The sequence below is a fragment of the Carlito syrichta genome, unplaced genomic scaffold, assembly GCF_000164805.1.
Source record: "Carlito syrichta isolate Samal-C Ts95f unplaced genomic scaffold, Tarsius_syrichta-2.0.1 Scaffold312747, whole genome shotgun sequence".
NCBI classification, from domain to species: domain Eukaryota; kingdom Metazoa; phylum Chordata; class Mammalia; order Primates; family Tarsiidae; genus Carlito; species Carlito syrichta.
In genome coordinates, this window is record NW_007256843.1 from 214,636 (window position 1) to 239,176 (window position 24,541).

Below are 24,541 nucleotides of genomic sequence, written 5' to 3' on the forward strand. Positions count from 1 at the left end.
CCTCCTGTCTCTTGAAGTTCAGGAGACAGCCCCCATCACCCCGCCCGCTGAGTCTCGACCTCTTTCCGCGTCTCCTTGCCTCTCGCCACCCCTCTTCTGGTGAGTCTGCCCCCAACACACACACATCCCACCTCCGAGGTGGCCACACTCCCAGAATTTAGGATGCAATTGGAGGTTCCTGACCACCTTCTCCAGAAGTCCCTCCCCCACCCCACACATTCTTCAAGGGTATCCAACTTCTCTCCCTGGGTGCCACATACCCAGCTGACCCAATTGTTGGGAAGAGTCCCACCCAGTCACACCTCCTAAGGATCCCTCCACTGAAGGCTGCAGCCTGAGGTCCCAGCACCCAGGCCTGGAGAACGAGAGATTCTCACCCATCCTCCCAGCAATACTCAGAGAAGGGCCCCAAGCTTGGCAGGCATTTCTGGGTCCTGTGTCCAGGACACCATTGGGGCTAGCTGAGCCTGAGACCTTAACTTCTCTGGGCTTGTTTCTCCATATGTACCAGGAAAGCATTTGGAAGAACAGCTCTCACTAGGGTGGGTGTTGGGGTTTCCATTACCCCAGAAGAGGGAAGTGTCATTAATTTGAGCACCTACTACATGCCAGACCCAGCTCCAAGACGTTCCAGGGCTTGCCCACAGTGACAAAGCCAGTATTGTTCAAGGCTGGGGCTGGAATCCATCTTGGTGAGCTGTAGGATCTCCTGCTCACCCCCATGGGCCGTTCCCTCTGGGAAAGAGCTGACTGAGTAGACCCTGTCTTCATTAGCAGGGCTCAAGCAAGCAACTTTCTAGAGGGGAGAACTTTAGGGCTCCAAGTTCACATGGGGAGAAAAAAAAAAAGCGCAGAGGAGCAAAGCACAGGGCCCTCCTCTGGACTGGCAGCAGGTATATCCCTTGGGCAGCAGAGGGCACCTGGAGCCACCAAGAGCAGGGGAATCCCAGCATCTCTCTAGACATCAGAACAGCCACCTGGAACACAGGGTGAGAGGGCTGGCACCAGACCACTGGCAAGTGGATGGGGGCCTGGGATCTCACCATTTCTGTTAACACAGTCCTCAAGTCTTCAAATGACTCAGGGAGGGCATGAAACACAGAGCTTGGTCCCTCTACCTGCACTGGGGTCTGAAGACCCTCACTGGCACCCCCACCTCCCTCCTCAGGACATGTTGCCCTAGCCTCGGCTCTGAGGCCCTTAGCCCCGTGGCCTGAGACCCACAGACCCCTCCCTCTCCTTTCGGTGATGACAGAAGAGTGTCAGACCCTCGTCCAAAGGTTGGACCCAAGGGGCCTTGGGCCAAAAGTCATACAGTAGGACCTCACCCTCTGACCCAGGGCCTCTGGCCAGGCCTGCTCCTTTCCTCAGAGCAGTGAAAAGCAATCAAATAGCCTGGGATGAATGGCCAAATGGCCCCCAACTGGGGCAGGGAGACAGGTGAAGAGTGAACTAACGAACAGCCTATAGATGGGAGGAGGGTGACAAGTCCCTCTCCCCTAGCTACACATGGGGAAAGGAGGAGTTGCCCGCAGGATCCGAGGCCAGGTGCCCAATAAACCGAACCCAATGAACTGCAGACCCCGGGCCGTGCCCGCGCAGGTGGGAAACAAGCGCAGTGATGAGCCAGCTGAGGCTGTGGAATCGTTTATTGGGGCCGTGTCCAGCCAGGCCGCAGCGTCCCTGGCCGAGCCCAGTGCCCCCAGGAGGCTGGAATGGGAGGAGGGCAAAAGGCGCGGGAGAACCCGCCCCCTGGGGGCTCGACCCGGTCCTGTCTCGGTCCGTGCATAGGTGCCGCGCTCAAGTAAGCGAGGTGTCATCGTCGCTGCCCTCGCCGCCAGCGCCGCCCGCTCGTTCCTCGCGACTCTCTGCTACTGCGCTCTCGTCAATGTTCTCCAGCGAGTCCGCGTGTTGCACCGACAGCTCCGACAGCGCCAGGCTCGGCAACGGGCTCTGCTCCGGGTGCAGCCACGGCTTGAAGTGAGGCTGGTGCTTCTGTTTCCACTCGGGGTACTTGACACACGCCTTGTACATCTTCTTCATAGCCTGCGCGTCGCCACGCCGAGTCAGAGGGTGGTAGGGCAGGACAAGGTCTTCTCTGCGCCCCTCCAGCGGCTCCACCCCCAGCATCCTGACTGTCCCAGTTTCCTAACTCCGCCCGAGCCCAGTCTCCATCCTTGACTCCGCCCCCTCACCCCAGAGCCCTCTCCCCTGCCTCCAGACCGGCAAAGTCCCAAAGTCACACTCACCTTAGGAGCCAGGAACTGAGAAGATTTATTCACCACCCACTTGGGTAAGGAGCCTATGAGGGCAGGGAAGGGTGGTGAGGAGGGAGGGAGGAAGCAGCCTCAAGGACCGGGGCCCAGCACACACTCCCCCCTCCCTGCCTGGGGCTTCCAGGGAGGCCACCGGCTTCTCCGTGGGAAGGGGTGTGTGTGAGGCCAGTCCTACACTACCTCCTCCTCCTCACTCCTTCTTTCCACCTCAGACCAAGGTCCTCAGGTTCAACTCTGTCCCCCCTCCCTCTGCTGAGCCCAGAGGGCTTCATGAAGAAAAGCATAGGATCCTGGGTGGCCACAGGCTACACACGGGTTGAAATTCTGATCTGCCAAGCCTCCGCCCGCTGCCTCCCTCTACTCATGGTGACATCCCTTCGCACACCTCACTCTTTATTGTGAGTGGCCCTGATGCTCAGCCCCAAGTTGGGGTCCTTCCAAGCCCCTCCCTGACTACACAGGCCTCTGGCTGAGCACCCCAGCCTGGCCTGATTTGGAATCCACAGCCCAACTCAACCCTGTCTCACTCCCAAGTGTCTGCTGCACCTATGACACCCAATGCACTCCATGAGGTGCTGGGGGAGCTCTGGGCCTGGGCCACTGTGCCCTCAGGGGTTTGGGGGCATTCCCAGGCAGAGGGCCAAAGCTTCCTCATTCTCTGGTCACTCATTCATCACTCACTCCACATTCACTGTGACACCCACCCTGGGCCAGTCCTGGGGACCCAGAGAGGAACTCGCTGTCTAGGGGCCCACTAGTGTGCCAAGTGTTCTGCTAGAGAGGACCAGGCCACAGAGCAGGGAAGCAGTGACTCCTCTAGGTGTCAGGGATACAGAGGTGACACCTGCAGCAGCCCTGGAGGAACAAGTAAGGGAGGAGAGGTGGATTCAGGCTTTGGGAAAGGCCTGGACAGGGAGGAGGGAACATGTGAAGTGTGAGGAGGGAACAGGAAACTGGAAGGGGCTTGGACCTTACCCTGAGGGCAACAGAGAGTCATAGAGAAACTTAAGCAAAGGAGAGTCAGGAATAAGTGTTTTAGAATAATTCCTCTGGTAGCTGATATACACAGACAGAGTGGCTGGGCATGGAGAGAAACAGCAGATTGAGGAGCTATTCAGGAGGTCCAGTCTATAAGAAGCAGTGATTGTACTTGGGAGCTGAGGAAGAGGGAGCGGTCCCACATGACCACAGACTCTTGGCATGGGTGACTGGACTGAGGAGATTTAGGAGAAGGGGCAGGTTGGGAGGAAAGATGGCAAGTTCACTGCTGGGCACAGTGAGTCTTGGGTGCCTGGAGGATACCCTGAGGGAGACATCCAGACAGCCAATGGCCAGAGATCTGGAGAGCTCAGCAGAGAGAGCCATGTATTCAGTTACCACAGAAGCCATGGGAGGGGCTGAGCCATCCCAAGGAAGAGCAGATTTCAGGCCTCCAGGATGGGCAGAGGTGGGGGCGGCCAGTGAGCAGGGAGCAAGTGACCACATGGGAATGTCTGAACAAGGAAGCATGCCCCAAGCTTCCTCAGTGGAGCATGGCCACCAGCCATTCTTTTCAAGCCATTGTAAAGTTTCAACCTTGTTAAACAAGGCTTTGGATGGAGGGCCTCAAAATTCAAAACAGCTCCCAACAGATGCCCCTGAGGAGCCCAGTAAATCAAGCCCCCTCTCCTGTGGTATAGGGTGGGAACCCATGACAGGCTTCCAGGGCCAAGCCCTCACCTTTGGGGTCCACCTGGGCCAGGTAGGTGATGACGCAGCTCTTGGGCCCCGTGCTCTGGATGAGGTAGCCCGTCTGGATGGACACAGCTCGGACCAAGTCTTTCCGAGGTGGGTATTTCTGGGGATGAAAGGCACAGGGAGGTGAGACTCAGGATGGGGGCAAAGGAGATGTATTTGTGAATACACTCTCTTTCTCTCTCACACACACACACACTCAGTTAACATCCCCTGATGTCTACTCCAGGCCAGGTCTGATTCTGGGTAAAAAAAGGAAGACACAGACTAGGTCAACCTTGCTCCTCTCGAGGCTTTCTATGTTCCCCTTGAGAAAGCCCCCAGTCTGGGGTCAGGGCTCAAGAGCACACACGGGCACTCGCAGACATACACACTCACCCTCACCCAGGACAGCCACATCTGTCTGACCTACCTGCCCAGAGTTATAAAGACAGCCCAGCCTCAGGGAGGGTCAGGGGACCCTGCTTCTCACCTCTTGCTCTTGCTTTCCTAGACAGCCCTGTCCCAGAACCCAACCAACCGGAGGTCAGCCCACCCACCCACAGAACCGGCCACACCTCTTCTGATCTGCTAGAGAAACCAAGCAGGGAAACGGGAACCATTACCCTCACTGCGCAGGAAGGAAACAGAGGGTCAGAGGGCCTCAGGCCCGCCTGAAGTCACAGGGAAGTGATGGTGGCAGCCACGCCCAGCCCTGCCTGGCACCTTCCCCTGCCCACCCAGTGGGAAGGCAGCGTGACTCACGGGATGTTTGACTGAGTAGTTCATAATGATGTAATCAGCGCCCATGGGGAGCCAGGAGCGGAGGGTGATGACATCACGGTTCTTCAGGGGCTTAGGACACCTCCCTGTGGAGGGCAAGGGACAGTTCAGCCAGGCCACCAGTCCTCCTGCCTGCAAGGGAGGGTGTGGCAGAGGCCACAGATGCAGGGATGCCTAATTAACTGCCAGCTCCCCAATCCAAAGAGGAGCCCCCCCCCCCCGCTTCCAGACCACAGCTCCACAGCTGGAACAAAGGAAGAGACAGAGCAGGATCCCATTCCTACTATCTCCAGTCATCCTTGCACCTCACCTCCACCCAGCCCTTACCTTGCTGGCCTGGCCTGTCTATATGAGTATGTGTATGTGGGAGAAAAACAGTATGACTAAATGTGAGTGCATGAAAATGTGCATCTGTGACTATGTGCCATGTGGCTGTGGGATGTGTATATGACTGTGTATGTGTGTGAGTCTGTGGAGTGTGTACATGTGAACATATATGTGCATATGTGATTGTGAGTGTACATATGTGTGTGCCCAAGTGTCTAGAAGTGGACAGGGACATCGGGGGGTAGCCCTATATCATAGCATCAAGTTCCTGAGAGTGACCACCGAAGGGAGAAGGCCCAGTGGGAGGCCTGGATGGAGACCCAGGGCTGTGATCAGCATGCTGCACCCACTCACAAGAGTAATAGCCCACGTCAGCGTTGACTGTCAAGCGGGCGATGTCGAAAGTCTCAATGACGTTGCTGTCCCATTTCTTTCGGTACTCAATGTCGTGTAGGACATCATAGAGTGTCTCAGCTGGCACATCACGGCATTCCATCCGGCACTGCAGACAGACAATATGGGTTGTCGGGGTCACATAGGGCTCGGAGCCCTGGCCAGGGACCAGTGAGCAGACAGGAGGAGGAGAAGGACAGGGAGGAACAGGGGCCACTGAAAACAGCATAGACTCACTTCTTGTCACAAGCCCTGTCTAACTCCCCTAGAAGCCACTTGCACCAGGAGACAGACAGCCTCTGTATCCAGACACCATCTCTCCCAACTCAGCCCAGTCTTCTCCTCCAGGAAGCTTTCCCAGACAGAGCTTCCAGGCTCCCATACACTGAGCCTCTCTATGTCTGTCCTCCCAGACCCCTGTGAGCTCCTCATGGGCAGAGGCTTGTGGCTGATTCAGCATAGAGCCCGGAATGGGTGCCTGTTAAATGAAATGAAAGTATAAATGAAAAAACAAATGCCTAAACGCATGATTTTATTCCTCCCCGGTACTTATCACCTAGCCATACCATTTGTCCTTTTTGTGTGTGTGTGTGTGTGGCTTTTTTTTCACTCAACAAACATCTTTGGATTTCTTACTATTTATTAGCCTTGCCCTCAAAGAGCTTTCCAGCTAAGCATACCTTGTTTTATTTAACTCTACCAACAACTCAGGCAGACAATAAATCCAAGGAGGAACTTGAGGCTCAAGGAGGTTCAGTAACTTGCCCAAGGTCATCCAGCTGGTAAGTAGCAAAGCTGGAATTCAACCCAGATCACATGTCTGGAAAACAAGTCCAAACAGAACCAGGTTTCCCCAGGTTTGCACTCAGCAAAATGAAACTCAATGTCCTTGTTCTGTGATTTTTTTTTTCACCCAAGAGTCCAAGCCCAAGATCAAGTTCCTCTTAGCAAGTGGACAAGCTTTCCCATATAGTTTTAAAAGGTCTCCTGAAACTGGCATTCAGACAGGACCAAGGAAACCCACACACATTACTTTCTACTCATGAGGGGCTACATGCAACCATATAAAGGAGGGGTCACATTCCCTTCCCCCTCATCCTGGGATAGGCCTTGACACCCCTGGTGGTGATGGCATGCCACAGGAAAGAAACACCAATACCTGTGGGGTATTCTAGGTACCAAGAAACACATCAAGCCCTGGATAGACTTCTAGCTTACAGAAAATACAGAGGACAGAGGAAACAGGTAAGTGACACCATATGAGAAGACAACCAAACAAAGGCAGAGGGCGAAACATTCTGCAAGGCTACTGGCCCAGTCTCTTCTATAGGTCAATGCCATAATGAAGGAACTGGACTGGACTGACTTATAGCACACAATAACCACATTTAAAATGCGACCCTGGATAGCATACTGATTTGGACACAGCACCTATAAAGGACATTTTTGGGACAAATGGGAAATGTGAATGTGGTCTGAGTAGTAGATGCACTGAAAATTCATAGAAACAAAATGGTGGCGATCATTGCCTTAAAAAGGCAGGTTACAAAGTTGAATATAGAGAATAATCTCATCTGGGGGAAAAAAGCACAGGGAAGCACACATACTAAGGTGTTGGCAGTGGCAATCTCTAAATAACAAGAATGTGATGGTTTATTTTCATTGCGCTTGTCTGCATTTCTCATTTACTAAAATGTTTAGTACTGCTTCTGCAATAATGAAAATTGTAATAGGTCTACCAGAGATGCTGAGAGGTATACTCGCCACGGGCCAGGTCCTCTACTAAATCCTCTGTACACATTACCTCATTGTACTCTTAGAGCAATGCTCCGCAGTACTTGCCCCAGTTTAGAATTAAGAAAACCGAAGTTTAAAGATGGACTCTAGCCTGCAAAGACTCCTTGTGGGACCTGAACAATCTGCCCTCTCTTTTTGCCCCATGTGCTTTTCTTCTCCCTGAGGGAACATGACTGAATCCAATCATTTAACTAGCAGCCCCCAGTTCTAGCCCTGTACTGAGTCCAGCAGGGTTGGAGATGACTCTGAGGCCTATCCTTGAGAGGCTTCCATTTGAGGGAAGGAGCCCAATTTGGAAATAGGGAGGGGTCCCAAAGTGCCCAGCAGAGACATGGAGAGGAGGTCAGCTCCGTGAGGTGGTTGGGAGATGATCAGCCTTCATGGAGAATATCGGTCTAGGAGGTAGGTGTTTGCCAGGTGGCCCTGATAGAGAGAACAGTCAGCAAAGGCACAGAGGCAGGTGAGAGTATGGCCTGCAGACAGCAAATTGAGTTCCATCTGGTTCGGGTCTCCATATGTGATGTAGCACAATACTCAAAAGGTCCCTGGTTGCAGGCCTTCTTGGGTAACTCCAGAACTGGGTCAAAGGAAGTATAAAATTGTGTCAGAAAGTAAGGAAATACTCAAAGAATGAAAGCAATTTTGCCTCATGGACACAGAAGCCAGCTTGAAGGGGTCCCATGAGTAGAGTGACCAATTCAGTTTACCCAGGATTTCCCTAATTTTACCACTGAAAGTTTCACATCCTGGGAAGCCCCTCAGTTCCAGGCAAACTAGGACAGTTGGTCACCCTACCATAGGCTAAGTGTGAGACAAATTATGTATCAAAATAAATAATGACAGTAACAGATTTTACTCCTTTAAATAAAACAGGAAACCAAAGTCTATAAAGGTATGAATAAAGAAATGGAATATTTGATGAGGAATGGGGATTTATATGGTTTCAAAATAACTTCCCAACAAATTCTTACTAATTACAAAGGGAAAATGAGTAACTTCACAGTAGAGAAGCCTGGAAGACACCACCTCAATCAAGTGATCAAAGTGAACATCATTAGTAACAGGGCGAGTTACACCAGGTATTGCCTGATAGGATGCACTAAAAAGAACACAGGCATCACTTAGGTGATATCTCTGCCACAGATGCATAACAAAAATCTCATCATAAGGAAACATCAGACAAACCCAAAATACCTGGCCTATAAGTGTCAGGATCATGAAAGTCAAAGAAAGCCTCAGAAACTAGACTGAGGGAGACTAATGAGACTTGAGTGAGCAAATGAATGAATGAGTGACTAAACAAAGTGATGGGAGGGAGGTGCTGGTTAGAAAAGGGGTTGAAGAAGACAGCAGACGCCAGACCCAGCTCAGCAACCAAATGGCAGCCATGGGGGGTCCAGGTGCTGCCCTAGACATTCACCACTCGCTCTCTCTTCACTCCAAGCTTAGGAGGTGGGTGCTATTATCAATCCTGAGCTGCAAAATAGAAAACTGAAGCTCTAGAGATGAAGCAACTTGCCCAGCTAAGCAGCATGAAAGTAGCACAGCAGGAACTTAAAACTGGATCTTCCTGTACGCTTAACCATCCAGGAGCACTCAAGTGTGGCTTCTGAGGAGCCAGGATTTCTCTAAATCCAGGTCTGGAAGCTGGTTTGGCTTTGCAAGTCCTCAAACATGTTATCCTGGACAGTGAGTGTACAGAGGGACAGTAGAACAAAGCTCTGCTTCCTAGGTTGGGCTCCAGCCGGGGACTGTCTCTTCTTTGGCCAGGCTCAGTGCCCCCAGAGCTGGACACACACTGGGAAGGGGCCCATACTGCCCACCCTCCTTCCCCAGACTCCCTCAGGGCTGTGTGGCTCCAGAGCCTGGGACAGTGGGCAGTGGGCAGAGCATGCAGAACTACAAAACAGACCAGGTGCCCAGTGGAATGTAAACTCGGTGTAGTACTTTATCTTTAGGATAAAGAGAGAAACTTCAAAGGTTTCCCATGCTGGTGGCAGACGCTTGTGGAAGAATAGCAATGGGCCCAGAGGGTGAGAACCCTGGCTATGGCAGTACTGGTAAGGAAACCAAGACAGGCCAGGTGGCAGGTTCAGAGGTGTCCACAGGCTTCCCTAGGCTGTCCTGGCTCGAGCCCTTTCCCCAGTTCCCAGGAGGCAGCACCACCGTGCCAAGCAGGGGGAAATTACATCCAGCTTTGTTCCAGTCTTCCAGCCAGAGGTGGTGGCCACATCCCACAAAGTGTAATTCTAGGAGTCTTTAGGAGGGACAGGTGGTAGGTAAGGCTGAGTCCCTGGAGAGCACCTAGGGGGTAGGCCTATGATAGGAGCCCACAGCCATTGGGCCCTGCATGGGTCAGTTATCTTGGCAGGGTCGCTGGAGCTCCCCTGGAAACTAGAACTGAAGGGGAGTTGTTCCACCAAGGAGCCATGCTGGGCTTCAACACCTTTAAAACACTTCTGCAGCAGGGAGCCTGACATGCTGCCATTTTACAACTGAGAAAACTGAAGCCCAGAGGGAGCAAGTGATGCCAGGGAAATTACAGGCTGTGTCCCTGCATTCCACTCTCTCCAAACCCCCTCAAGCTCTTGAGGTAGAGAATTGGGATTGCCCAGAACCCCTGGAACCAGCATTGCCCTCCCTGGCACCCCAAGTCCCACAGTCAGAAGGGACGAGACAAGCAAGGAAGACCGCCAGGGAAGACCCACATAGGCTTTGAGGCTGGCAATCCTGGATTCCAGGCCCAGTACTTCCCCTTGGGCATGAACTCTGAGTCTCAGTTTCCTCATGGGAATTGGTGATTAAACGACATTGTGCGTGTTATATGTCTAGCACATAATAAATGCTTAAAAATTAGTAGCTATCATTATTCCAGCCGGCTTCTATAAGTAGCCATGCACTCTTCCAAGTACCGCCTAATGTTCTGTGCCCCCTCCCACCCCTGCCCTTCTATCCATCCACTCACGGCTTTCTGAAGGCTGCTGTATGCTAGGCCTAGGTGCAACCAGGTGGTGGGGAACCAGAGGTGAACCAGACCTGGGCCCTGCCCCAAAGATGCCCCACCCAGCAGAGTGCCAAGGGACCCAAAATTGCAAGATAGCATGAGCAGAGCCGGGAGAGGGGGGACACACAGGAACTGCACGGCAGAGGGCAACTGAGCCCAAGAGGATAAGGCAATGAACCACTGAAGGGCAGAGAAGGGCATTTCAGGCAGGGGGACTAGGGCAAAGGCCTAGAAACTTAGCAAATAAGCAGAGAGCAGGGTCCAATGCCCATGTGGTGTCTCACTCTACCCTCCACCTCTCCCGCCCCGCCCTGTGTTCTCTGGGACGCTCTGCCAGTGCTCAGCACTAGAGAAGGCAGAATCTCCACTAGAGATGGGGGGTGGGGGGAGTATTTCCTAGGAGGACCCAGGGAGATGGCCAGCCTGACATGGGAAAGGAAGTTGGGTCCCCTCCATGGGGCTGTGTCCTGGGTTCCCTGGCCATGACAGCCAAAGGCCTAGGCAGTTACAAGCGAACAGACATACACCCAGGTGGATCCACAGCTAGATCTCGCTGCAAGACCTTACACAGCAGGACTCCAGTGTCCTTGACCATGGGATATGTGGAACACATGGATTGTCCCAAAGTCTTAGGAACCCAGGAAATGATCTCACCAATCACCACTCTTCATGTTACCACTGGGGAAATTAAGTGCCGGAGAAGGATAGGAGGTTCATCTGGACTCTGAAGTATCCCACAGGCTGTGCTAACTTCTTAATACAGTGCATTTTGGCAGGCAATTCTGTAAAGAGAGTAACTTAAATCACCCTTTCCCAATAGAACCATATTCAAATGAGAGGAAGATTTCCTGACTGGGGGTGGGACACCAAGTATCAGATCAATCACAGCCCTGAACAATAGTTCCAACCTCAATAACCATTACCATGTGCTCCAAGTCACTAACCAATTCATCACCTCACAAAGCAAACAGGAATACCTGGAGCATGGACCCCACAGGGGCTGAAATTTAGGTCAAGCCACCTCTGCCAGCTGTCAACGGTGCCAAGTTGTGTTCTTCACAGATACCGCCTCTTGCCCTCCCAACACCTGAAGGGAATCGTTGCCCCATTTAACAGATGCTGAAACTGAGGCGAAGAGAGGTACGATTGGCCAAGGCCACCCAGCTAACAGCAGTGAAGCAGAGAACCAGAGTCCAGGTGTGACTGACCCCAGTGTCAGGATTTTCTGTACCTTCACCAAGGGCAGGACTGGCCCAGCTAAAACAAAACACATTGGCAACTAGAGGCTGCCTTACCTAGCTGACAGTTATAATGCAGCACTCACTGGACTCAGAAGAGCTTGTGGACCAGGGAAGTGGAACTTACAGATCCTTCCTCTGAACAAAGTTCCTGATCTGAGCTCCAGATTTTCCAAAACCCAGTGCTGGGCTCTGTACCTGCAGCCCCTCTAAGAACCCCCAGGGCTCCACAGGCTCACAGTTCACACAGGAGCAGTGGGCTGTGAGTCAAACAAGCCTCTGTGTGACCACTTCCCAGCTGTGTAGCCTTGGCTTGGGCAGAGGACTGGAGTTCGGAGCTCCAGTATCTTCCTCTGTCTAGTAGGGATAATCCCCCCTCAGAGAGGTACTGTGAGGATTAAATGGGCCTTGTAGCTAAAGCCCTCAGTAGCAGCTGCCCTGCCTCCAGCCCCAAGCCCCAGTAACTTTCCCTGACTTCTTTCCTGCCGGAAGCACCTTCTCCCTAATCCCCAGAGGAGAAGATATACAGGGACAAGGAAAAAAGTTTAAAATAACAAAAATGTCAAGATCCTCCACAGGGTGGGAGCTCAGGGAGGGGGTGGGTGACCCTCTCACACCAGGGCACACACAGATCCACACCCTCTGCCCTCAAGGCCCAGAGCCAGGCCCTGACCCACCATGTGAACAGAGAGAGGAGGCTCTTAGAGGTGCTGAGACTGGCCCACAGCACACAGTAGGCCGGAACCTCCATGCCAGTGGCCACTCTATCCTCTCTGCTCCCGCTTCTCCTCCCAGGGCCTCTCACCACCTGCCAGTTTCAGGGTCTTCTCCTCTGCCCCTCCCAAAGGCCCCATGAGGCCAGTATCAGGCCAACCTGTGTTTCTGGGGTCCCTAGAATGGAGATCCCCAAGATCCTTCCCCTAGTCCGTCCCCCAAAAAGTCCCAAGAGCTGCTCCAAGGCACTGACATGAGGGATGAGGAGAGGGGAGGAGGAAAGAGGCCTGATCAGCCTTCCATGAGGGTTGCTCAGACACTTTCCCCTCCAGGGTCTGCCCAAAGTTCTTTCCCAGGACATCCCCCTCGCCAGCTCCTTTCCCATCACATCTTCAAACTGCAGCCTGACTATCCCTTGACCAGGCAGCCTGCCCTATCTCTAAATTCTTCAGATAGGGTTGGGGACCCACTTCTTTTCCCAGACCCCCAGGACCTCCCTCCCTCAGCACATACTGTCGTGCATTAATCTGCCTGCAGTGCTGTGGCCCCTGTTCATCTCGGCATCCCCTGTGCCTGGCATGGGGCCTGGCATACAGCAAATGCTCAGTAAGGAATTGCTACTGTGAATGGACAGGTGAGCCACCAAAGAGGCTGTGCCTGTGTGTGCTTCTCTGACTTTTAGAATGCTGAGGACTTAGCTGTGGCTCTCAATGCTTCTGTGTAATTCAGAAGTGTAGTCGTGAAAACCCCCTGGACTCCCGCAAGTTTCTGTGACACCTGAGAATGACAACTACTTCTGCCATCATCCTATCTTAAAAAGGAGCAAAGGGGTCGGCAGGTGAAGTGTCAGAAATAACAAGAAACAGGTTCGGGGGAGATTCTGGAACTTGCTTTAAGATCTTTAAAAATTCTGATAGTCCAAAAGAAGCAAATTTAAATTGTACCAATGTATATTCAGGAAATTGCCAAAAATACATAAAATACTCACTGCTTGTGAGAATATGATAAAACTGTTATATAGTTAGTAGCAGCAAAAATTGGTTCCGCTATTCTGGAAAGCAATTTGGCAAATAACTTAAAAACCATAAAAATGTGTCTTTCGAGTCAGTTCCCAGAACCCCAGGACCAGAAATGTACACTCAGGAAAAAATTTAAAATAAAAAAGTTCTGTTACAATATTCATGAGCATATTACAGCATTTGTAATTAGCAAATTATATTGAAGAACAACCTGGAACACCACCAACAGCAGGCCTGGTTGGGTTAAGAATGACGCATCACTCTAATGATAACTGCAGAGTCAACAGGGACTGAGCTCCCTAGGGCAGGGGCAGCAGCAAAGCCAGCTCTGTACCTCTAGGCCCCAGAGCAGGCCTGATGGCGAGCAGCTGCAACATGCTGGTGATTTAATAATTCTGAAGCAATATGAGAAATTTCTACAGATGCAATGTTTAAATGAACAAAACAGGATACAAACTAGTCCCTGCACTATGGCTTAACCTATGGATAAATTATCCACATCTTTGAATGAGAGTCGGAAGGACCCAGGAAAAGTTCTACTCAGGGAACTAAGGCTCTGAGTGATTTAAGTTTATTTATTTTTCATTTTTGGATTCTTGTCACTAGTGCTACAGTATAGATTATAAAAGATACAAAAACTGCTGGGTGTGGTGGTGGCTCACGCCTGTAATCCCAACACTTTGGGAGGTGGGGGAGAGAGGACTGCCTGAGCCCAGAGATTTGAGACCAGCTTGGACAACTTGGCGAGACCTCATCTCTACAATAAATCAAAAAATTAGCCAGGCATGGTGATGCACACCTGTAGTTCCAGCTACTTGGAAGGTTGAGGTGGAAGGATCACTTGAACAGGTCGAGGGTGTGGTGGCTGTGAGCATGCCCCTGCACCCCAGCCTGGGTGACAAAGTGAGACTCCAACTCAAAAAAAAAAGGTACAAAAATCACACTTTTTTTCCCAATTAAAAATGTTGTCCAGAACCTGAAGTCCTTGCTCCTTGGATCTAAATGCCTGAACTTAGCTGCACTGGAGCCTAGGACTGCCTGTGCAGATGCTGAGCTAACTTGGAAATGCTCTTCACCTGACTAGGCTTATATGCTACCGAGCTCCACCTAAGGCTGGCACTGGACTACGAGTGGGAACCAGAGGGGACATGGGCCTCCCATCCTTGGTAGGGATAGTAGGCACAGGCAATAACAACCCTACAGGTAAGGGCAGGAGAGAAGCCAGAGGTACTGGTACAGGGACGGGCATCTAAGCTGAGCCCTAAAGGATGGCCAGAGAGCATATGGCACCCAGATGAAAAGGCAGGGGAAGAGGCTCTTGGCAGAGGTGACGGCACGAACCTGTGAACTAGACACGGCCTAGAGTAGCTGGGGGAAGGAGAGGGCTCATGCAGCGCTTCAAGATAACCCGAGTGAACAAGGATGGAGTGGGAAATGGAGCTGTCCCTTGGGACTCAAATTGCTCATTCATTCATCCATTCATTCAGCAAATGTTGATGGTGTGCCATCTCTGTGCCAGGTTCTGTGTTAGGAGTATGGCAAATCCACCTAATTCCATCCTCTCAATTACCTGGGAGGAGAGAAGATCATCCCACTGGTAAACAGTGGCTCAGAAAAGTGAGGTAAAGGAACCAGCCTGGAACCCAGTGTGACCCTAAGTCCATCCCTGAGACTGCTCCCTAAGAAATAGGCTCTGTGTAGGACCCAAGGAATCCCAGGTGGGCCAGCACCTGGCCAGAGGAGGACTGTCTCTGAGAGGTTCACACTAGGGGCTGGGGTTTTTTGGGAGGCGGAGTGTGGAGGAGATGTTGGGGCTGGCTTTCCCAGGAGTAGGGGATAGTTGGAAGGACACAGAGAGCACACTTGGTGTGGGCCCAATGCAAGGTCTCCTTCCCCCATCTTTGGGCTCGGTATCCCCACCTACAAAATGCCCAGACAACCCCTTTGCTCTCTCCTCTGAAGGGAAGGGGATCTGGCAGCAGCTCCCCTCAACTCATCTTCTCCCCAAAAGTGGGGGCCCCCGAGACTGTGGTGGAGAGTAGAGATTTTGCCATGCCTCCCCGAGAGAGAGCTGGGCCTTCTCTGCTGCTCTCCATCCAGGGCTGAGTGACTCATCCCTGCTCTGCCACCTCCCCTCTTCCCTTCCCCATCCCCAGCAGCCTCCCTGGACTCCCACCTCCAGGTTCCAGAGCAGCACGCCCCAGCTCTGCAGGAGTGATGGATGTACTGCTGTCTCAGAGGCTGACCTCCTGTTCTGCCCCTATTCTGGGGAAGAAGGAGGCCAGACAGAGAAGGGAGAGCTGAGGAGAGGCAGAGAGTAGACAGCCCTTGAAGAAATTGAGGGGGTGGGGACCAGCGAGATGAGACAGGGCTGACACACAGACATCAAGACAAAGAGGAAAAACACCTCCTAGGGCTCAAGGACCACCCATGGGATGATGCCTCAATAGTCTTCCATAAAGCTCCAGACTTCATTTTTGATAGCCTCCAGGGCACTGCCCTAGGGACAGCACAGGCCTCTCATGCTTACCATGTCTAAGGCTGTCACACCATCTTCCTCCAATGCCATTCCCTCCCCTCCTGTGCCTGGAACCTGGGCATGGTCCTGGACCCCCCTTATGCTACCCTTGGATTCTACTCAGCCATGATCTTGCCATCAGTCCCTCTTCAACAGCCCAGGCAGGCCTCGCCATCCTTGCTTGGACCCCTGCAGCCACATCCTCTTCTCTGGTCCCCTGGCTTCTAGGCCAATCTGTTCTCTGCAGTCAGAGAGCGTTCTAAAACTCAGAGTCGATAATGACACTGCCCAGCTTGAAAGTTTCTGCTGTCTGTCTCTCTTTCTCTCTCTCTCTCTCTCTCTCTCTGCCTTCAGAGAGAAACGAAATCCAAACTCCAAGACATCCTTCCCACCTTGGCTCTGCCTCTACTCTTCCTCCCCCTTAGCCCTGCATCCCTGCCCCTGGGGAGCCTAACTCTCTAAAGGACCCACCAAGACCTTCCCAGCTTGCTGCCTGACTCCCCCTGGGCGCCCCCCAAACACTTACCTTCTCCTACCATGCTGCCAATCACTGGCCTCCCTCAGCCCGAGTGCAAGTCTCCATCCCTGCACTTCTTACAAAAGGCTGCCACTGTCTCCACCTGTGTCCCCACCAGGCTCAGTGTCTTCTGAAAGCAGGGCACAGGTCTTATCCATCTTGAGGTCCCTAGCCACAGCACAGTGGCTGGCAGAGTGGGTGGAAGACAGGAGAAGAGGTTTGTTGACTGGACAGGGAAAAAAATGAAGAAAAGGGGGCACGCAGAAACACTAAGGACAGAGGCAGTAATCATGGAAGGAGTGGGGAAAGAGACAGAGACAGAAAACATACCTCAAAGGGGAGATCTTGAGATCCAGAGAAAGGCCAACAAGTAGGACTGAAGGCTTGAGAAGAGAAAACCATGGCTCAGCCAGAGCTGAGCCAGAGGCGGGAGCTGCCAGGAGACAGCTGAGGAGACATAATTGGATCAGAGACAACTCTGCTTCTGCAGTGAGGGGGTGTGACTCACATACACAGAGTAACGCCAGACAGAGAAACACACACAGAGTCTCACGCTCAGAGGCACAGACACAACCACAGGCACACACACATACATCCAACACAAACTTATTGACCCTGACAGGCACCTGCCCCAGGGATGTCACCTGGGTATGAAGGGGGGACATAAGGAACTAAGCACCTGCGCCTGAGGGGCTCAGTCTACCCAAATAAGGGCCATATCACACACACAGTCACCCACAATCCAGCTCCACACACAAAGGCCTGTAGAATCTTCAACCCCACTACATCATCCTGTCTTCATAATGTACAACCATCATCTGGTGTCTTAGTTATTTGCTTCTGTTTTGTTACCTCCTCAGGATGTAAACTTCATGACAGCAGGGTCTGACCTGTGTGGTTTGCTACTAAATTCCTAGATATAACACAATACTTGCCATATAATACATGTTTAACAGATGATTGAATCAATGAACGAAACATGCATGCTCACTGAAGACACATAAGGGACTCCATCCCCTTTGGCTCTCAGGCACAAGACTCATCACTTATTTGACCTAGGACCAGGTCCCAGGCAATCTAGAAGGGTCCACAGACAGAGGGGGCACCAGGAGATGATGGAAAAGATCTCAGGGAACCAGAGGGGTTGTGACATGAAGCCCAAAGGATGAGATTAAATGGTTCTCTCCAGAGGGGATACTGGAGGTAGAAGTCACCCTAACTTCCCATGGTGGGTGGGGGGTGAGTATATATGTGCAATATATAAGTGCAGGCATTGCTCACCTGCCCCAGGATGGAGAATTCCAGAGAACAACTAAAGTAGCAAGGAGCCCAGGGAGCCCAGGCTGAGAGGCAGGACAGCAGTGGTTATGTTAAAGCCCCAGAGAATAGTCCCAGGTGCCCTGTGCCACATACCCAGAATCTCCATAATGACTGGTGAGAGGGGTCTGTATTTGGCCTGGGATCTTTCACAGGCCATGTTTCTGAGTCTCCACAGGTCCCACAGTATCAAGGCCAGCTCAAGCATGCCAACAGCCCCAAGAGGGGTGGGGACACCTCAAACCTGACACCTGGTCTGAGCTGCTGTCCCCCATATGTTGCCAGAGCATGATAACCTACTCAAGGGCCAAGGTGGGGCAAAGGTGGGAGGTCAGGGCTGGAGTGGGGTTTCTATCCCCACCTGTCCTCGGTGGCAACCTGGTGCCTGGGCCAGTGGTCACCGGCTCCTCAGGAACCAGCTGGAGCAGCCCAATCATAGTACTATAGCCCTGCAGTGTCAGCCTCTGGGGTCAAGTCACCCACAGCCCTGGTTCCAGGTGGCCCAGCCAGGCATGGAGATTCAGGGAAAGAAAGAAAACCCATCTGTCTCCAGGACTCCCTCCTTTCTCTCATCTCCTGAAACTTTAAAGACTCTCGGCTGGAAACTGAGCTGGGGCTCGTTAAAGTTTAAAAGCCGGAGCCTGGGGAGCTGGGCGTGGAGGGCACAGAGCCAGCCTGGGGCTGAAGGCTCCTCTAGCCCCAGTGGGGACACAAACTGGAGGCACCTTCCACTCCACTCCCCACCCAGGTCTCCTCAGCCTGCCTAGGACAGGTGCTGAAAGGCTGTACATCTGTGCCATCTTGCATTCCAACCTGCACAGCACTTTACAATTTGCACATTGCAGAGGTATGCCATAACCACCAGGTGCCATCCAGGGTCCCTCCTAAGTCTCTCTGGATTTGATCCCTTGCTTCATGTCCCACAACCCCTGCTTTAATGCAGGCCTCAAGGCCTCTGCCCAGACAAATACTGCAGCAGCACCCTCTCACTAGCCCTCCTGTCTAAAGCCCTCAGGGGCCTAGGACTCCAGGCCTGGGACCTTGGCCTAGCTCTCTAATCACCTCCAGTCTCCTGAGTTCCAAGCCCATACTGGCCCACCACAGCATGGTGGCACACACCTGTAATCCCAGCACTTTTGGAGACAAAGGTGAGAGAATAGCCTGAGCCCAGGGGTTCAAGACCAGCCTGGGCAACTTGGGGAGACTTCATCTCTACAATGAAAAAAATGAAAACACACACACACAAAAATGCACTACTCTGTTCCTGCCTCCAGGCCTTTGTCCAGCAGTTCCTCTGTATGGAATGCTCCCGGTACTATCCACCCAATTCCAGTGAGATCACCTGAGAATTCCTCCTTTGCAGAATTCCTTCCCTGACCCCCAAGGCCAAGCCAGATGCCCTCTCTGGGTTTCCACAGTTCTAGTGACAAGTGTCTGTCTCAGCTCCAACCAAGAGCTCCTGGAGGGCAGGCTCGGGTCTGACTACCCTCTCTATACCCCACCTCCAGGCAGGGCCAGGCAGAGAGAAGCTACCAGTGGATGATCACTGAACGACAGGCAGGGCAGCACTGCTATCCACATCTGACAGATGAGGAAGTTAAAGCCTGCGCAGGGACAACTTGCCCAAGGCCACACAGTCAGGACTCTGGATTCTGTGCTTTCTCTCCTACATCTTTAACTCAATCCAGGCACCTCCTCCAGGAAGGCTTCCCTAACACCTCCAGCCACCTCTGGCCTTTCCCTTTTCTGAACTCCTCTACCCCAAAGTCCAGACACTGACTACCTAAGGTCATGCTCTCTGGGAGCCTGTTCTTTGAGGACCCCTCTGGAGCTACTTCTTCCAGTGGCCCCCACATCCAGTCAGAGCTAGAGCCAGCCAGGTCAGGGCCTAACCCTGGATCAGGGTCCCCATCTAGAGACCTCTCTGATGGCACTACTCTGTGTCCAGCAGTGCTGTCCACCCTACCCTGGCCTAAGGTTAGGACAGCCTCTACAAACCTGTACAGATGGGGAAACTTCCTGTAGAGATGGGGAAACTGAGCCCAGGGGTGAAGAGGCCAAGCCAGAATCTGAACTCTCCTAGTTCAATGCCCTAAAACTAGATTAACTCCCACCCCTGCCACCACAGATAGGAAGACTGACCCAGAAAGTTGAGGTGACCTCCAAGGTCACATAGCAGGGACCCAACAGTGCTAATAACCAGGCCCAAAGGAATGGAGACATCTCAGCCTTGGTGAGTCAAGGACCTGGATTCCAATCCAGCTTCAGCCAAGTCTAGCTGTTTGGCCTTGCACAAGTGAATTCCTGCTCTGAGCCTCAGTCTTCACAACTACTTGATGGGGTTAATGAGACCTACCCCACAGAACAGTTGCGAAGACTCAGTGAGAAGATATAAAGAAAGCACCTGGCCCTGGCCCCAACACACCTGCTCCATAACTCTTTTGAGCCTCAGAGACTATTCAGAGTGAGAAGGGTCCTTGGCGATCCCTGAGCCATTTCATATTCCACAGGGGGAGAGTATGAGACCCTGAGGCAGGGACAGACCTGAGCACTAGCTTGGGAGCTTGGAACCAGGGGGCATGTAGTGTGAGGAAGGTGGACAGTGAGGCAGGGCTGAGAGGGGCTGCTGGAGCTTTCCCCAAAAGGGAAGGGGAGGAACTGCAGGACAGGAAGTCAGAGGAGACAGGCCCCTACTCCCCAGCTTCCTGTGACCAGGGGAGCCTCAGGTTCTCAGTCACACTCCCCAAAAGACCTCCCACACCTGCTCAAGTGCCAAGTCCCTCAAGGACCCTGCCCACCCAGCCCACTCCTGTCATGGGCCCAGGCTCTCACCAGGCCTCACTCCTGTCTCTGGGCTGCCTGTGCAGTAGGTAAAGAGGTCACCTGGAATTGACTGTCTTCTCTCCACCAGGTTCTGGACACCTCTGAGGAAGGGTCCAAGTCTTCTCTACCTCTCATGCAGCAGGTGTCAGGAGAACTAAGTGCATAAGCACCCAGGGCAGGGCCAGGCAGGCCATGTCCTTTGCGATCTTCCTGCCTGTTCCTCCTTTCTCCCCAGTGGGCCTCAGCCCAGGTCCTGGATTCAGAGGTTCTTGGAGCCAGAAGGGCCCGATGGCACAGATGGACAAGCAGCCCAGAGAAGGACAGGCACATACCCAAGATCACACACACAGCAAGAGGACATCAGAGCCAGGACTGAGCCCTGGCTTGCCCTGGATGAATGACTGACAGAACCTCCTGGTTTCCTATTTCTCACAGCAGTAGAGGTGCCATGGGGAAGCCTGGCTGGGCACTGAGAGACCAGGGTTCAGGCACCAAGCTGCCCTCTTGTCTTGCCTCCAGGATCCATCAGCGACTGTTGCTGAGACAGGGCCTAAACTCTCAGGAGGTGGTGTCTCCAGTACCTAGAGCACAGTGCAGGCCTGGGGCCAGGCCAGGCTGGAAGCCAGGAGGCAGGGAGGAGGAAGAGGATGGAGGTGCCCTCCAACAGTCCCTTCTCCTTTGTCCTGGCTCCAACTGCTAGGTCTTAAGCCCAGAGCTATGGCTGGCTTGCAGGGACCTCTGGACACAGGCTAAGTGGGAAAGGAGATGAGGAAGGGGAAATCAATCAGGTAGACAGATAGGAAGAGCCCCACCCCCACCCTGGGATCAGGAGCACAGGACACATCCAGGGGGCAGTTGGTTTTTCTAGCTCCATGGACAAGCCCAGTGCAGGCTGGGGCAGGAGACAGAAAGGGGGAAGGGAAGAAGAAGCTCAACAAACACCTGCAGTCAAGTCCCAGTCTCCTGGAGTGACCCAATCTTCCCTGGGGACTCTGGTTTCAGACCTGCTGTGTGACCTTGGCAAGCCACTCCCCTATATGGACCTTTCTCATCTACCAAACAAGAAGGGGATGATGAGAACACTGCGTCCTTCAGACCTTCAAAGAGTTATTGATGGAGCTAAAGGCCACAATGTTGACTAATGACGCGAGTTCATGCAGAGAGAGCCAGGGGTTCTGGGGCCTGGCTGGCAAGGGTTCCATTCTTGCCTCAGCCACTGCATGACCTTAGGCAAGTAACATCACCTCCCTCAGCCTCAGTTTCTTTGTTTGTGACATGGAGACAAGCTACTACTGCCCTGGAGTAGCCTGAGGTAGTCAGATGTGGACAGAAATGCTTGGCTCAGAGTAGGGGCTCTTATGATCAGAAATGAGATTACCTGCGTGGAACCTGGGACTCCTAGAAACTTGGGGATGGGACTCTCAGAGGCCTCCACCCATCTCCCAGAGCTCCATCTGGCTGTGTTGAGAGGCTCAGGAGTAGAAGGCTGGCCCCTTGGGATGCCCATAACCCAGGTCCCAGTCTCCTTCCTGTGTCCGGGTTCTGCCTACCTCCTATCCCCATCCTCTCTCCATTGTGGGAAGCAGAGCTGGGGAAAGTATGGGAGGAAAAATAAGGCAAGAACTGGGTTTCAGGTCCGGCTCTGCTAGGACTTGGCTGTGTGACTTTGGGTAGGTCCCTGCCCCTCTCTGGGCCTCAGTATCTTTCCCTGAACCCCAGGAGGAAGGACAACATGAAACAGGGACTGCAAAGACCCTTCAGCCATTCTCTGCAAGGGAAGGAGAGTCAGGATCCTGGTTGCCAGGAAGGGTGTATGCCCTTCCCAGAAGCCTACAATACCCCAGTTTTTCCAAGTCCCTGCCACCCTCCAGGAAGGTCACCTGACAAGTCTGAAGGTCACAAATGGTCTGCTATGGCAGCCTGGCCCCCAGACCCACCAATTCCAGTCCTGGGCCAGGCTGGGTTTATTCATTAACCAAGCCAGATGGAGGAGGCAGCTCCACCCTGTTGACATAGAGGGTGGGAGTACTGGCCTCAGTTCAGACCTACTCCTGCTCTCCCTTCTGGAGAACCAGTTCAGTGGGGAAATGCCACTTCCCAGCCCAATGCACACTGCCAACCTTAGCTTCTCCTGGGTTACAGTCAGGCTCTCTTGACACTCCCCTGCTCACCCTCCGTTCCATTTGTTCCTTCGTTCCTTCCTTTCTCCTTTTCTTAACCAGCATCCCTGCTCTGTCAGTTGGATGCTGGGAATGCAAAGAGCATAGGACCTGTCCCTGCCCTCAGGGAGCACCAGGCTGGGCTCATGGCAGCTGATCTCCCCTTCTCTGCTCAGACTCAAACACCAGCCAGGGTCCTCGGGCCTGGGCAGTAAATTGCAGAGGAGTAGACACGTGGAAGCCCAGAGGGAGAGAGACAGTCAGATGGCCAGGGTGCAGACAGTCACAGAGGGAACAAAAGAAAGCAGAAAGGGAGAACCAGAAAATCTTATGGGGACAGAAGGACAAAGCGTAAATCATTAAGGCAAAGTGAGGCAGGAAGGCAAAGGGCCAGAGGGGAAAGGTCAGATATCTTAGGCCCCGTATGAGCAAGATGTGTGAGCTAAGTCTGAGACCAGGTCCCAAGCAAGAGGGGATGGTGGGCCTTGGAGTCTGGTACCCTGCCCCTGGCAAGAGGAATGCATAACTCCACATATTTCAGGAGGACAGAAGGGAGAAGGAGAAAGGAAAAGGGAGGCGGAGGTCACAGCCTGCGGCCAGGATCCTGCTTAAGGGAGACCTACCCACCCTAGAAACGTGGTCACAGCAATGCCAGATGTGCTGAGGCAGCTGCTGCGGCTCCTAAATCAGTCTTCGCCAACCTCTGCCTCATCTGGTCCTCTAGGGGAAGTGGGTTCATGGGGTCCCAAACCCCAAGTCTGTCCCGCATAGCCAAGAGAAAATCGTGAGGCTGTGAGGAGTGGGGGTGATGGCTGTGAGGAGCCAATGTATCTGTGACTGTCCTCTACGCTGGCTTCCCTTGACCCCATCCACCTTCCTCCCAGCCCACTTGCAGCCTGGCGCTGTACAAGACAGGGGCATCCAAGCCCTACCTTCAGGGTCTGCCAGCCACAGTCCTGAGTCTCTGCCGGGAAGCAGTCAGAGAAGGCAAAGAGCAAGAGCAGGGAATCAGGGAGGCAGAAGGAATCAGGCCCTTGGCACCCCAGTGGGCAAAGAGTGGGGAAAGAGACCAAGCTCAGGTTGAGAGAACCAAGAATCAGGGAGAGAAGGGCCCAGTCTCCCACCTGGGTGACTCCCAGCAGGCTTCCCAGCAGAGGAGTCCCTGAGGGAGATCACTCTCCTGGATGGACCTGGCAGCAGCCCACCTCCCTGGAGCAGGCAGGAACATGCAGAAACCAGGGTTCCAGCTGAGTGAGCCAGATGAGTCACACCCCCTCTCCAGGCCTCAGTTGGCCCATCTGTGTGATGGGGGCTTGGCTCAGCAGACTGTGCCTCCTCCTAGTTTCTGGCAGGAGACGTTTACTAGGCCTAGTTGCACAACATGGTGCCAGTGGCCCTAAGAGAGGACCACGACTCCCTGTGAGGGACAGGAAGGGTGCAGTGGAGGCTGCAGGTACAGGGCAACCCTACCTTGATCTTGTGCAGCGTCCGATCCATCTCCACAGCCTGCACCCACACAGACACGCCAGCCTTACTGTAGGTCAGGTTCCAGCCCACCTCGGCCTCGCACTCTGACCGGAAGCTTCGGAAGTCCTGGTCATCGGGCACCTGGACACTCTCACGGCCCAGGACTGGCCGAGGCCCTTGGGGCTCTGTCGAGGCCGCCGGCTTCTCCATGGGGGGTGTGGGAAGGCCCAGAGCCCTGGTCCTAGTCCGGCTCTCTTGGGTCCTCCGCGGAGGCTCAGACAACGTCGACGCCGCTGCAGATGCTGACGCCACCTTCCTGGGACCTGCAAGACCGGTTTGGGGCCGGGAATCAGTGCGCTGGGGGCACGGGTGGGGCAGTCCGGGGTCCTAGGCGGGTGGAGAGATCGAGATAGACAGAGGCCGGCCCCCAGGCGAGGGCGGGCAGGCACAGGACAGCCACGGGGCCACCTCCCGAG

The 24,541-nt window shown here is 53.4% G+C and overlaps 1 protein-coding gene across 2 annotated transcripts in view; it reads right to left on the minus strand.

The window, feature by feature from the left end:
• Window positions 1-1,631: 1,631 nt before the first annotated feature.
• The window catches only part of STARD10 (StAR related lipid transfer domain containing 10), a 26,820-nt gene continuing 3,910 nt past the window's right edge, over window positions 1,632-24,541 (minus strand). The window contains exons 2-7 of one of the 2 annotated variants that reach the window (XM_021718581.1): window positions 24,069-24,388; window positions 5,454-5,601; window positions 4,755-4,858; window positions 3,996-4,113; window positions 2,250-2,302; window positions 1,632-2,046 (exon numbers count right to left, since the gene is read on the minus strand). In XM_021718581.1, coding sequence (XP_021574256.1) covers window positions 1,801-2,046; window positions 2,250-2,302; window positions 3,996-4,113; window positions 4,755-4,858; window positions 5,454-5,601; window positions 24,069-24,275 — 876 coding nt within the window. In that variant the 5' untranslated portion in view covers window positions 24,276-24,388 and the 3' untranslated portion in view covers window positions 1,632-1,800. Of the gene's footprint in view, window positions 2,047-2,249; window positions 2,303-3,995; window positions 4,114-4,754; window positions 4,859-5,453; window positions 5,602-24,068; window positions 24,536-24,541 lie in introns of those variants that run through there. The other variant, XM_008070051.2, reaches the window with a different exon arrangement.